Raw genomic sequence first — 14,621 nt, 5'->3', positions numbered from 1 at the left:
GTGTAAAGGGGTTTCTTTCTGCTTGCTTTGGCAGCTTTGGAATGATACAGGTGTCATTTCAACATGTCAGCTTATGAGTACAATACATCTTGATTCACCCTTACCCCTTTTATAATTCTCCTATCTCTCCTCTACTAACAATGAAAAAATAAAATTTACATAGTGATTCCAACACATACCTTGTGACTTAATTTGTATTCTTGAAGACACTCTTAAGAATTCAATTATAACTGTCTGATTAAAAGAACATTATATGTGTTATAAAATATGTGCCTATGGGTTAAAAATCTAGAGTGAGTTTAAAAAAGAAAAGAAAAAAACTCCAAATTATGATCAAACTTAAATATATTATAGGTAGTGAGAATTATGTTACAATATTAACAATTTCCAACTGTTTTCTAAGAGTCTAAAGCAGTAATGTGAATTTCTTCCAATAAGGCTATAATTTAATTTTTCCAAAGAAATGTTTTTAATAGGATTACTGACCCTTTTAACACACTTGGAAAGAAAATGAATTTCATAAGCACTCTGGCATATAGCTATTATAAAAGTAAATAGAACATTCAATCAGTAGAAACGGTAATGGACTTGAGAAAGGAACTTACTAAGGAAATGTACACAAGTCTGCATAGTGATAACCACTTTAGCAGAGAAAAGGATATATGACATAAGAGCAAAACCACCAAACACATTGAGACAAATGAAGGGCCTAGAAAGAAAGGGGTAAACCAGATCTGTGAGGGAATGTTATAAATATCCAAATGGTTCTTGACAGAAAAAAAAAATTTCTCTACTCCTAATTCAAGATCAAATTTTCCAGGCTACTACTCCAAGGTTCATCCCTAAGACTTGTTTGGTTTTTCAAAAGATATCTAAATATTTCAGAGGGGAAAAAAACCATGTCTTGATTTAATAATTAGCCTTCAGACCTCTTTGTGCCTCAAGAGGAAATTTTTCAGGTCATTAGTTTATAATGTGAACTGGCACCTAGGGATATTTTAAAAGAAGAAAAAAGTGTACTTGGAGACTCAGTTTATGTAACTCGAATCATTGTTTCTTTCAGCTCATTTTGGGGCCCCAAAGTGAACTTAAAACCAAGTCACCACATTCACAGTTTTTCCATATGCAGTGCCCAAATCAGAACCAAAAACTACAACTTGACTTACCAAATTCCACATAGTACATTTAAAAAAAAAAAACAATGAAACAAAAAAAACCCTCTTGTTTCAATATCTTAGAGTTCATTTCAACTAGCATCATTTTATATAGTCATATATACATAGCTATTGAGCTATTGTGATCCTCTGCTAGGACATACACTAATTATTACAAATGAGGGAAACCATGGAGGCTAGGATTCTTTGGGTCTGGCTTACTTCATGTAATATGATTTTTTCCAAGGTTTTTTTCATTTCCTTATGAATGGGGCAATGTCATTCTTGTTTATTTGTGTATTATGAGAAGTTATTTCTTTTTTCTTCCCTTTTTCCCCACCTTTGGTTTATCCCTTGTTGTTACTGTTTTTGATTGTGTTACTGTGTGTCTTGTATATATGTTTATCTGACTTGGGGAAAAGAAGGGGCATAACAAAATGGTGAGAGACAAAGGACAAAGGGTGAACTAATGAAACAGCAATACTCACAAGACACTATGTTGGAAATGAACTTTACAACTTGCAGGAGAGAGAAGCCAGCGAAAGTGGGAGAAAACATGGGAGGGGAACAATGTTGGACAAGAAATGTATTCATTACCTTACGTAAGTAACTGTAACCCGTCTGACATCACCCTTACAATAAAATTAAATTAAAAACACCAAATTCCTTGCAAAAAGGTACAAACAAAAAGCCAGCCATATCAATAACTTTCAAAATAATGTGGATCCAAAATGTATTAATTCTCTCTGTTTTAATCCTGTTTCTACCACCTTGCCCCAGCCATGTGTACTGCCATGCTCAAGCCTCAAAAGTAAGAATTATATCAGTAAGTTCAGAGAAAGTAAGCATCTTCCTAGACCTAAGTTTATAGACTAAAAAGCCATTTTGCCATTCTCAAGAATAATTTGATCCACATTCATGTGAGCCTGTGGCTCACGCCTATAATCCTAGCTACTCAGAAGGCTGAGATCTGAGAACCACAGTTCAAAGCCAGACCAGGCAGGAACCTCCATGAGACTCTTATCTCCAATAAACCACCAGAAAACCAGAAGTGGCACTGTGGCTCAAGTGGTAAAGCACTAGCCTTGAGCTGAAGAGCTGAGTCCCAGCACCCAGGCCCAGAGTTCAAGCCCTATGACAAAAAAAAAAAAAGATCATGCACAGACAGCACTGAAATTAATTTGCTATTCCTAATTTCTCTATTTCCCTTAAGTCTAGGCAAAATTCACAGTCCATAAGCTTAGTTTCAGCATAAACATCATATATACTGATGTTATTCTATAGGTTAAGTTTTTCCTTATCTAAAATGCTTGGAACCAAATATATTCCAAATTTTGGATACTTTTTCCCCAGATTTGGGGATAGATGCATATACAAAATGAAATATCTTGAGGATAGGACTTATGTAGAAACATTGAATTCACTTACATTTCATAGACACCTAAAAGTAACTTTATACAATTACTTTAATGCATGGCCATTTTGACCAGGTAGTGATGTCAGAACCTAAAAACGTGAAGTGTTTTTAAATTTTAAATATGCTGTTCACCACTTCCACTCTTTGCATAATTTTCATTTCTTAAAACACACACACACACACACATACACACACACACACACACACACATACATATATATATATATATATATATATATATATATATATATATATAAGAAGTTAGACACCAGTGGCTCACACCTGAAATCCCTAACTACTCAGGAAGCTGAGATCTGAGGTCACAATTCAAAGCCAGGCCAGGCAGGAAAGTCCATGAGATTCTTATCTACAACTAACTAGCAAAAAAGCCAGAAGTGGAACTGTGGCTAGCCTTGAACAAAATAGCTTAGGGACATTGTCCAGGCCCTGAGTGTAAGCCCCAGGAGGACTGGCACAAAAAACAGTAATAATTATTATTAAAATAAGGCAAAATGGAGAGGATGAATTCAGTCACCTTTTCAGGTCAGTTTGGGCTATCAAATCAAATGTCTCTATGATACAACTCTTGGACGTATAAAGACTTTGAGATTTACATGCATCCATCATGAATGCCCTAGTAAGAACTGCCTGGTCAAAGGAATTAAATGACTTAGGTCTTCTGAAAAAGACAGCAGACAGAAACTTAAAATAAAATCCTTTATCTCTACTACTATAGAATTTACTTTTCTTTCCATTTTACCTTTTGAAAGATGAGTAAAAGTGCTCAGAAATTCTTCATATGTTTGCTCGTGACAATTAATAAACTTATCCAGAACTTCTTCAATTAATTGATCTTCATCCATTATCCTCAGTTTCAACACTTGGGCAGGCATTCCTATTTTCCAGGCCACTTTATCTATGAACAAAGAAAAACCCATCAACTACAGTGCTATTACAATCCCAGCCTCCCCAGAAAATACCCAGCACAGGTGGTAGAAGATGAAGACATTTCAGAGAACAGGGAATCTCTAGCTCAGACTGAAGTTTTACTCCTATTGTTGCTGCTGAGTTATTAACAGTTAACAGTTTGCATTCGTTTCTTTGTTATTACCATCTTACGTCACAAGAATATTGTTGTAATATTCAATTAGCAACTCAGTCTGTCAAGCTGAGAGGCTCTTTAAGAGTACACTAACACCCAAGTAGACACAATAATAATAATAATAATAATAATTAACATTTATTAGTGGATCATTTAACACTTAAATGTGCATTGGGTGCTGTTCTGACCATTATAATGCTCCCTAAGCTTAGCTAAAGTCACAGGACTGGCAAGTTGTGACCCTGTCCTAGAACTCAAGCCCTCAAGAACTACATGATGCGTCACTCTATCCACTGTGCAACCCATTCTCCTGTACTGTGACTGACACCACTGACTTCACTGTGTTTTAACTCACCTGGAGGCATTCTCAAGCCTTTGGACACTCTATTAAAAACTTACACAAACAGTCTGAGTCTGTTTCCCTGGTCCCTGGGCCCATGAGAGTGTACCAAATACTCTTCCTGTGCCTGTTATATTTTCAAATCCTCCAACAGTAGCACGCGGTTCTCCAACCTTCTCATTCCATTCATTGATATGCTATTTTTCCCTCAAAACCAAACTCAAGAGTTGAGTTCTCTCTGAAAGCCTTACCCACCACCCTCAGCCCTACCTCTGATCATTCATTGCAGGAAAAGTTAACTATACATTTTCTGTGCTGCCTCTACTCTGAGTAGTGTTAATTTTAGCACACTGAAGGTGTATATGTGCATTTCCCTGTCCTGTGCTATACTCAGAGCTGCAAAAGACAGAGTATACATTTTTTTTATCTGTGTATCCTAAACACTCAGGATGTAGTGCAGAACTGGTAGTACATCAATACTGAACTAAACTTACTCCCTTGAGCAGGTACAATAGCCAAACACGGCTATAAGCCTGTGAAATACACAAATTTGACTTTGCCTTTGCCTGTACTGACTGACATCGTTTCCGGTCTGATCAATTTGCCTGGAAAAGATTTCATACTGCCTGCATCCCTTTCAAAGATGACATCTAAAGCCAAACACAAAATGATATAGATGAGCTGGCCATGGAGAGGTTTAACTAATTCTCACAGTGTAAATATTGTAGTTTCATTATCTGCCACATTTCTGTGGCCCCTTCCAGGGGTCAGTTTACTTAGACACTGTTATCTAGCTGTCTGACAGCCAAGGCACAATGCCTCAGTTGTTGCACAGCTTCAACTTCACCTTCACTTGTGATATTTCATCTTGTGAAACTCTATTCACTCTGTAGGAAAGATTATTCTTACACAGCTTTGAGGAAACTGACTAAAGAAAATAGGAGTTACTGCCTAAATAGCCAGTGTAACACAATGTGGGACAACAAGAAGGAAGGGGTCTCCATACCACAGGACAGAGAGTGAGCACCAAACTTCTATTTTTCTGAAACAAGAGTAGTAACTTTTTCTATATAGAATTTCCCACCATTTCAAGCCACAAAAGACACAGATATACTTAGGTAAACATTTAATGATCCTCTTGGTTAGTTGCCAGTCCCATCCACCAGAAATCAACTCTGTCAAGAGCCTAGTGAATATATTTCTAAATCTTTCTCTATAATTTGCATAGGGAATTTTTTTAATTGTCCCAAATGGGATGACAATATGTGTTATTTTTTTCAAGTGGGTGTTTTTCCTGTAGGGGAGTTAGAAATTGAATATTTTTCAATCTAACTAATTATTATGGATATGTCACTACTTTCGTATTTACAGATACAGCCTGTTCCTTCAAACTGCTACATCATCACAGACCAGCTCTGCCTCTTTCTATGTGTCACTGGACAAGATGCTTGACTTCTTTGGACCTCAGTTTCCTCTCATCTATAAAACATTACAATAGTAAAGCCTTATTATTTCCTTAACTTCAGTCCCCGAATACTCAACTGCAAAAAGCTCAGGGAGAGAAAAAAAAGGGGGTGTTCTTAAGATGAAGTTCTGACTCTTTTAGGGGGAGACCTGATCTGAATTAATGTGAGCATTTATGGCTTTTATGTGTTCTATTCAGTATGACTATTCATGTTTCCCTACAAAAACACTAATAAACCTGAACACGAGGTAGTTTCCCAGACCCCACTGGATATTTGTGATATATGCCATACTCACCAATTACCTCTCTAGACTCCAAAAACATCTGAATTCTGAAAGACATCTAAACTTAAGTATGGAGTTGTGTAGCTGCATGTACCTCACAGGACTACTATGATGAAGATAATGGTGGTGATAGTGGAAACGAGGATCCATCTCATTTATTCTGCCCTATGCCTATACAAAGATCTCCTAGGACTATAGCCACTCTTTGAGCACACTAATGATATCTAAGATAAATCATGATCACTCATGGTATAGCACAACCCTATATAAAACATGGTGCTCTAAAAATCTGAATGTGTACAAAGTGAATAGAAATATCTCTGCTTCCATTAGAAAGAATGATATTGCAACATTCGTAACAAAATTGAAAGATTTGGGGGGAAAAGTACATTAAGTGAAGTAAGCCAGACCCAAAGAAACATAGGTTGCATGCTTTCCCCCATTTGTAGTCACTAGAATGTGCCTATAAATCTACAAGTAAATACAATGGATGGTAAAAGACAAAAAACTACACTTGGACATGACAAATTAAACAGGACTCTAAGCATTCACATAGTGAGACCAAAGGAGGATATTCTTAGGAGAGGATCACAAAGGCTCAATGGCTATGTACATATGATCATATAAAATGATATTTATTGAAGTGAACTTCAAGAAGTAGGAGACACAAGTTTTTTTGTTTTATTTTTTGTGGGGTCTTTAGTTGTTTTTCTCCTTTTGTCGCTGTTTTTGATTTCTGTACTTTTTGTTTTGTATGTAAGAGAAGCACAGAAACAGGTGGGACAAAGGGTGAAGTAATTCAGCAGTGATACTCACTAGATACTATGTTGAAAATGAACTATACAACCTTTTGGGGAAGGGAGACCAGGAGGGGAAAACATGGGAGAAAATGAGAAGAAAAGAAATGTATTCATTACCTGACATATGTAATTGTATACCACCTTTTCTTTTTACAATAAAAAAGGAAGTATGTATCGGGTTAACAACTTAAAATGGGAGAAACTTTTCAAACTATTTGTACCTGAAATTCTGGATGCGTAGAAAAAAAATCAGTTTATACACATTAATCAGTGACAAGTTCTTGTGCTTTTAGATGCTAAATAACAAATGTGGATAAATAACCTGAACAGTGACCTATACTTAATTACAAGAATTCCAATATCAATCTATTTTTCCAGAATTTTAGCCAAGAAAAATTCCAACAACGTATTATACCAATTATCTTCCTCAAGTCATCCCTGTTGATTTATTTCAATGAATATAAGTACCTAACAGAAGCTGCCTGGTTATGATTTCTATTCTGTAGATATCTTCTTGGGGATATTTTAAGAGTCTTAAGAGTAATTCCTTTAAACATCTTTTCCAATGCTCAAAATGGTATATGTTGAGTACCCACTCTTAACACATCTTATTGGTACCAAAAGCAAACAACAGGCAATTCATAGCACAACATAGCTTTTAATTTTCTGTGATTATAACAATACAGGTAATTGATGACTTTTAAAAAAATCCTTCAGGATATCATTTCACAAATTGAAGAGTTTAACCACCATCCACCTTCAAATTTAGAACCTATTATCTCTAGGGACTGACAAAGCAAATCTTCAATTACCAGACAGGCCAGTGGTTTATGCAAATCACAGTGGTTTTCTAGAAGGAAGTAACACTTTTTTTCAGTTAGCATTCACACAACTTTTCTGTTTTTATCATGAAGTATTTTTTCTAAAAGAAAAAGACATACATTTGCTGATAATAAGAGTCCTTGTTTTCGTTAGGTTTGGATTTTGCTGTAAGAATTTGAGTGCCACATGAAAGACCTAAAACATACTGTGATGATAAATAGATGTGTATAAATATCTGCTGGTAAGTCATATGCTGCACTTTCACAATCACAGCCTCCCAGAAGGCAACACAGAGAGCATGGTGACTCTGCTCACTGGGAGATCACAAGCCTGGTTAGGAACTAGACTCTCTTCTTACCCTGTCACTGAGAATTGGGGAGAAAAGTCACAGAATTTCCCAGAAGTCGTGTTCTCTGTTATAATGATACCAACAATCATCTAAGCTATTTCATGTTTACACACTCTGAAAGAATATTATTATGAAATATGGTATGTGGAATTATCACCACTGACTTAACATGTCCTTGATGCTTACATCTTCAAATCCCTGCCTAATGAATTTACTCAAAATACAACAACAGTGGTAAACATTAAGAATTAGTCTTCTTCTCTCAAAAGATACTGGTACTTTTTAAAGGTACAGAGACTATATGTCTACAAAAGAGATTTTTTTTTGTTTCAAAAAAACTAAGGTTTGTTAACACAATTTTAAAGTCTTCTGTCTAAAGTGTACTCTCTCCAATTTTACAATTCTTGGAACAAGAAGTCTATTGATATTTTAAATGGGAGATGAGGGGTTAATCAAACTAATTTACCTTGCCTAAGAAAATGGAAACATCAACCTTAGCACTTCACAGGATGGATGTTCTTTCTGATTTGTATAAATGGTTAAACTTTCAAAAGATCAAAATTATACTGAAAATGAAAAGATTTACTTATATGATTTTTAAAAAAAAAGGTCAGGCCAGAACTGATTTCCAATGAACTCCAATGATTCTGCCGCTTCTGATTTTTTTGTCTTTTATAAATTAAAAAGACAGAAATTCATATTCTCTGAATTGAGAGCAACCTGTAGTTTATCTAATCTAATCCTAGAGAATAAAACTAATGGCTCTTGGAAACAAAATTCACATGAAGTTTTTGACAACTATGGCTCTACTGGTGAACTGTAATAGGTGAGTCTCATTTCATATACAGTAATGAGATCTCATGATCATGGACCTTAAACTATGAGTGAGTGAACTTTAAGCTATACATGGAGCCAGGAGGAACTCAGACACTGCAACAAATTCACCCTGGATAGGTGTACTCAGGCCTCCAACTACATTCTAAACCTAACAATATACAAAATGTATTAAGGCTAGGTGTGTACATATGCCATTATTTTAGATATCTATGAGGGAAAAGCAAAAATATAAATATGTTCCATACAATGGAAAACAACCTAAAATTTTACACGAGGATAAATAAAAAAGCATACAAATTTATCAAGATAATTTTTTAAATACACACAATCCCGGCAACAGCCTAACTCAGAAAAGTCATATAGAACTCTTTATTACTACCAAAACAGTTGATAATAAAAGCATCTATGTTTCTACATAAATTCTCCAATACACAATGCTCTTCAGCATATACTAAAAGAGGTATCTGGAGGAAAGTAGAAAAGGTTTGCAATTATTGTTGACTACAAAGCTGTAGAAGACAGATGAATTGTCTTCTATGCAGAGGTCTCAGGAGCAGATATGTCATAATAACTATACATTTTTCCTTAACAAAAATCTTACCTTAAGGAAAGGAGAAAAAGGATACAACCATATTTAAAAAAAAACACGTAATTTAAAACATGTGGGTTCAGTAGATGCCTGTGGTAAACATCAATATTATAATGACTGCCGAAACAAACATAAGTCTAGTTCCCTCCCTAAGCAGGTATAATTTACACATTCTAAACATGACTCATTTCAGTAGCAGGAACAACTGCTGTACCTTTCGGGATCACGTTAAATTAAAGCAATAAGAACCAGAGGGGAAGCATTTTAAAATGAAGAAAGTTATATGAATAAGAAAACTGAAAACATATCAAGATAACTGGCTGTATAAAGGAAACAGAAGGGAAAAAAAACAATCTTTATGATACAGGACAAAGCAAATAGTCCTTAGACCCCAAAAGCAGGATCCATATGGAAAAAATTGATAAACTAACTTTATCAATATTAAAATGACTCATTAATTGCATGAAACTGCAAAGCTTCTGCATGGCAAAGGACATAGCTAGCAAGATCAATAGAAAGCCCATGGATTGGGGGGCTGGGAAGGTGGCTCAGTGGTAGAGTGCTTGCCTTGCATGCCTGAGGCCCTGGGTTCGATTCCTCAGCACCACATAAGCAAAAAGAAAAAAGCCGGAAGTGGTGCTGTGGCTCAAGTGGTAGAGCGCTAGCTTTGAGCTGAAGAGCTGAGGGACAGAGCCCAGGCCCAGAGTTCAGGCCCCATGACCGGACCCCAAAAAAAAAAAGATACTGTTTAAGCAAAAAGAAAGCCCATGGATTGGGAGAAAATCTTCACTAGCCATACAATGGACAAGCATCTCATATCTGAAATATACTTAAAACTCAAAAACTTAAATCCCCCAACAACAAATCCTCAAAGAAACAACTGCCCAATAAATATGTGGGCTAACGACTTACAGAGAAACATCCCTGAAGAGAAAATAAGAATGGCCAATAGACACATGAAGAAATGTTCAACTTCTCTAGCCATAAAAGAAATGCAAATCAAAACAACATTGAGATACCACCTCACCCCAGTTAGAATGGCTATAATCAAGAACTCTAATAACAACAGATGCTGGAGGGGATGTGGACAGAAGGGAACCCTACTGCATTGTTGGTGGGACTATAAACTTGTTCAACCACTTTGAAGAGCAGTATGGAGTTTCCTCAAAAGACTCCACATAGAGCTCATTACCTTACTCATGTAACTGTAACCCCTCTGTACAGTAATTTTACAATAAAAACAAATATATATAAATAAAATGACCCATACTAGGAGAAAATATTAATAAATCATATATCCAACAAAAGACTAACACTAAAATGTACACATAATATAAAACTCAACATTAAGTCGAACTTAAAAAGGACAAAAGACATGCACAGACATTTCACCAAAGGGGCTATAAAAACAGCACATAATCACATAGAAAGATGTTCAATATAATTCACTAGTCATTAAAGAAATACAAATCAAAACATCACTCAGCACTACACACTTATTGAACGGGCTAAACTGAAAAATCATGAAAACACCCAGTGTCAAGGATCCAGAGGGACTACATACATCACACATTGCTGATGGTGACATAAACTGCTTCAGCCACTCCAGAAAACAGTTTGGAGGTTCCTTTCAACACTAAAAATGAGCATACCACAAAACCAGAAATTTCACTCTTGGGCTTTTTTTATCCCAGAGAAAGAAAAACATTTTCATTCAGGAACTTGTACAAAATCACTCATAGCAGCAGATCTATTTCCAGAAGAAAAAAAAAAAACCTGGAAACTATCCAAATGCCCTTTAACTGGTGAATGGTTACATGTTTACCATTGAGTTCTGAAAGAATGATTAGCAATACCCATGACAACTTCAGCAAGGCTCAAATGAAATTTGGCCGACTAAAATCAAAGGAACCTTAAAAGGCTATGTATACATCCTAAGATTCCACTTACATAAAATTTTTGAAATAATGTAATTATATCAATGGAGAAAACATTAAAGGCTGCAGGGGTGAGGGAGGAGAGGGGAGCTGGTGATGGATCTCAAGGGGTAATGTGGTCTGAGTACATCTGTCTTCACACAGTGTGGGTATCAAGGACTGAATGTGATAAAACTGGGCCACAGATCCATAACACAACAAGACTACATATATATATATAGACATAGATATGTATGTATATGTATCTATATCTATAGATATAGATATATATATATCAATTAAGATAAAGGCAATTTAGGAACAGGAAAATACCACTTTTTTATTTTACAAACAAGTGCTGGAACTCAGGTATGTTGATTGTTTTCCTCCTGCGTAAGGCCCAAGGGCACAGGAAATAACACTAATCTATAAAATTACATGCTTAAGCAGAAACTTTTCTCTTGAAAGTCCTGCTTCCCTTTCCTGTTCATCCATCCAAGCTACTATAATGAGGTTTCTTGAGCCTATCATTTATAAGCCTTTCTGTTCATCAGCAGATTATATAAAAGCAAGTTTATCTCCCCAAAATATGCTTTTCTTCCCAGCCACTTAAGTCAGTCCACAAATTTCAGCATTGCATCACTGTCGCAGGTCAGATAAGTATTAAACTGCTTTTAATTTCACAATTATCAATTCCATTAAATAAAAATGCAGACAGTTGAGTATTTGAGCTTTCTCTTCCCATTCCTTTCTTATCATTTAACAAAAAAACAGATTAAAAGTGTACAGGGAAGCCAGGTACCAGTGGCTACTCAGGAGGCTGAGATGTGAGGATTCTGGTGCAAAGCCAGTGTGGCAGAAAAGTCCCAAGACTTTTCTCTTCAAATAACCACTCAAAATACAGAGGTGGCTCTGTAGCTCAAAGTGGTAAGAGCCTTGAGCAAAAGAGCTCAGGGACAGTTTCCAGGCCCCAAATTCAATCCCCATGACAAAAAAAAAAAAATAAAGTACAGGGAATCAGTTGGAGATATGATAAGACACATCCAATAAAACTGTCTTTCACTTTCATTACTGTTTCTGTCCACATTTTTGTTAGCATCAATTAGTTGTACAAAAAGGGCTCATTTTGATATGTCCATATGTTCATACAAGTAACTTGATTAGATTTGCCTCTTCCATAACTCATCCACCTACCCCTGCTGAAAATTCCACAACTGTGTATAATCACAAATAAACACCCGACCCTTTGACTGGCTAACAAAAAATCTTAGTTGCATTCTAACCTCTAGACTAGTCTACTTATCAAGGAAAACATTGCCTTACATTTCAACAGTGTTCAGAACTGATCTCTATGTCTCAGAAATGTTATCAACCACATCAATAGCTTGGGGATGGTGACAGTGTGAATGTTTTCTCAGGGCCCTGGATAAAGCCGTTAATCCATAAGGTACTATAGTTTCTGAGTTAACTATATAACTTTATAATCAGGCACTAATGTTTCAATCATAAAAGATTTACTAGCTCAAGTATAATTCCTCCCTCACACGCTATGCAATGTCCCATTAATGCCTATTCTATCTGTTTTGCATAAGAACTACAATACAAAGTCTCCAGGATTAATTAAAGTTATCCCTTTCTCTCCAACTTCCTGAGCCTGTCAGCCACCTGCATAATGCACAGCACTTTTACAATAGCAAAAAGCCTACTTAAAAGCAAAACCCACACAGTTGGCTAGGAGCAGGTGGAGACCAACTGAACTAAATCAACATGGCCTGTAGGAATGCATTTCTAAGTGTTTCAAAATGCCAGATCTTGCAAATAAAATCGACCTTTTCATTTGGCATTCTCTTAAAAGAAGTAAGATTTCGGAGATGTGCTCCTTGGGTATTTTTAATTCTAAATTCACATGGCTATGGAATAATAAGTGGGTTTTAAGAAATAATACAATGCTTCCCAAGCTTCCAATTTCTCAGCATTGTATCTGTCATTTTCCTTCAATATAAACAACATAACATACACCTATACATATAAATAAAGTTCCTTTTGCCAATATCATTTCTATTCTGGAAAGGAAGAAAGTGAAGAATAAAAACTCCCTATCTCTCTGAAAATAAAAATTTTAGTGATTTTTTTTCTATCATAACCTTGCAAAACTCCTGACATTTCTCTCCTCTTTCTTTTAAAGCAAACAGTCCACCTTAAATCAGAGCACATGAAACTTTTATAGGAAAACACCAGTCATTCTGGCCAGGTGACCATATTTAATTACTGTAAATAAAAATGACAAGTCACTTGTCATGTTCTGCTCTTGACAATCCATTACAATAACTATAGATTGCTTCCGCCTCTGCATTTCCTTTGTCCTCCTCTTTTCTCTTCACCAGTTTCAGTTGTGGCTCCTAATAAGGCATCCATCCAACAGGCCAAAACACCTCCCTTTCTAATACTATTAATATTACTTCCCTTACAAATAGTCACTGATTATCACCTGTGCCTTTCCTAACACTGAGACGCTGATGCTGATCTGATTTCAACACTTCTAACTTCAGGAAGCAAAAGTACAGTTTAAGTTGTTCCTCCAGTTACAAAAAGGGAACAGAAATGCTTGAAGGGCACATTGCGTTTTTCAAAGCATATTCAAGAGCTCTAAAACAGTGCTTCTCCATCCCTTCCCCAGCTCACATGTACATCAATGCCTGTGTTACTCTTGGCAAGTTATTTAACTTTCTATCCTGTGGCTGAATGTGAAAATAAAGGCTTATATGTGCTTGAAGTAGTCTGTCCTCATTTTTCCAATTATACTCCCCTTTTGCTCCAATTACTATATTCGGTCACTAAGTCTTTTATCTCTCCCATGAGATATTTTATTTTGTAATTAGTTTGACTTGCATTCTTTATCTCATCATTATTTATTTAAAGAAGGGGAAAAAATCAGTATCTTCCAGTAGGAGTTTGGAATTGATTCTGCTTCAAAGTTCAACAACGGGCTAGGTGACCTATAACTATAATTTCTTCATAAACTTATAAGAACTTTTAAGAAAAGGTGACTGCAAGCTCTATTCACTAGAAATCCAAAGGTGCTTTGACCTAGTGTTCGTAAGGACACTATGCTCCTTAAGGACAAGGCTTGTGCCTATGATTTCCTTATGTAATTCTCCATCCACTTTGCACAAACTGGATGTTTAATACACATGAGTTAATAATCTGATCTGGCAGGGGAGGGGATACCTAAATTTATGAAAAGTACTAAATTCTACACATAGTAAGTTTTTGTTTTCTATTCAGATATACATATGATAAAGTATAATTAGCAATTAGGCACAATAAGAATGTTAACAATAAAAATAATAATATAGAACTTCTAAATAAAAGTTATATAAATGTAGTCTCTGTATCTCTCAAAATAGTTTCTTTTACTGTACTCACTCTTATTGTGATGATTTGTCATGAACGGAAGCATTTATGGCTTCTCTTTGTTGTATTTGAAATGCCAATATCATAACATTTGTGCTTTGGGCCATTATTAAGTAAAATAAGGCCAAAGAC

General features: G+C 35.7%; 1 protein-coding gene across 2 annotated transcripts in view; it reads right to left on the bottom strand.

The window, feature by feature from the left end:
• Window positions 1-14,621, bottom strand: part of LOC105988090 (chromosome unknown open reading frame, human C11orf74) — a 65,631-nt gene that overhangs the window by 44,236 nt on the left and 6,774 nt on the right. For both annotated transcript variants that reach the window (XM_013019597.1, XM_013019598.1), the window contains exon 2: window positions 3,332-3,487. In XM_013019597.1, coding sequence (XP_012875051.1) covers window positions 3,332-3,464 — 133 coding nt within the window. In that variant the 5' untranslated portion in view covers window positions 3,465-3,487. The remainder of the gene's footprint in view (window positions 1-3,331; window positions 3,488-14,621) is intronic.

Source organism: Dipodomys ordii, unplaced genomic scaffold (genome assembly GCF_000151885.1).
Source record: "Dipodomys ordii isolate 6190 unplaced genomic scaffold, Dord_2.0 Scaffold46, whole genome shotgun sequence".
Lineage (NCBI taxonomy): Eukaryota > Metazoa > Chordata > Mammalia > Rodentia > Heteromyidae > Dipodomys > Dipodomys ordii.
Note: the sequence above shows the minus strand (reverse complement) of the source record. Positions and strands in the feature narration are given on the sequence as shown.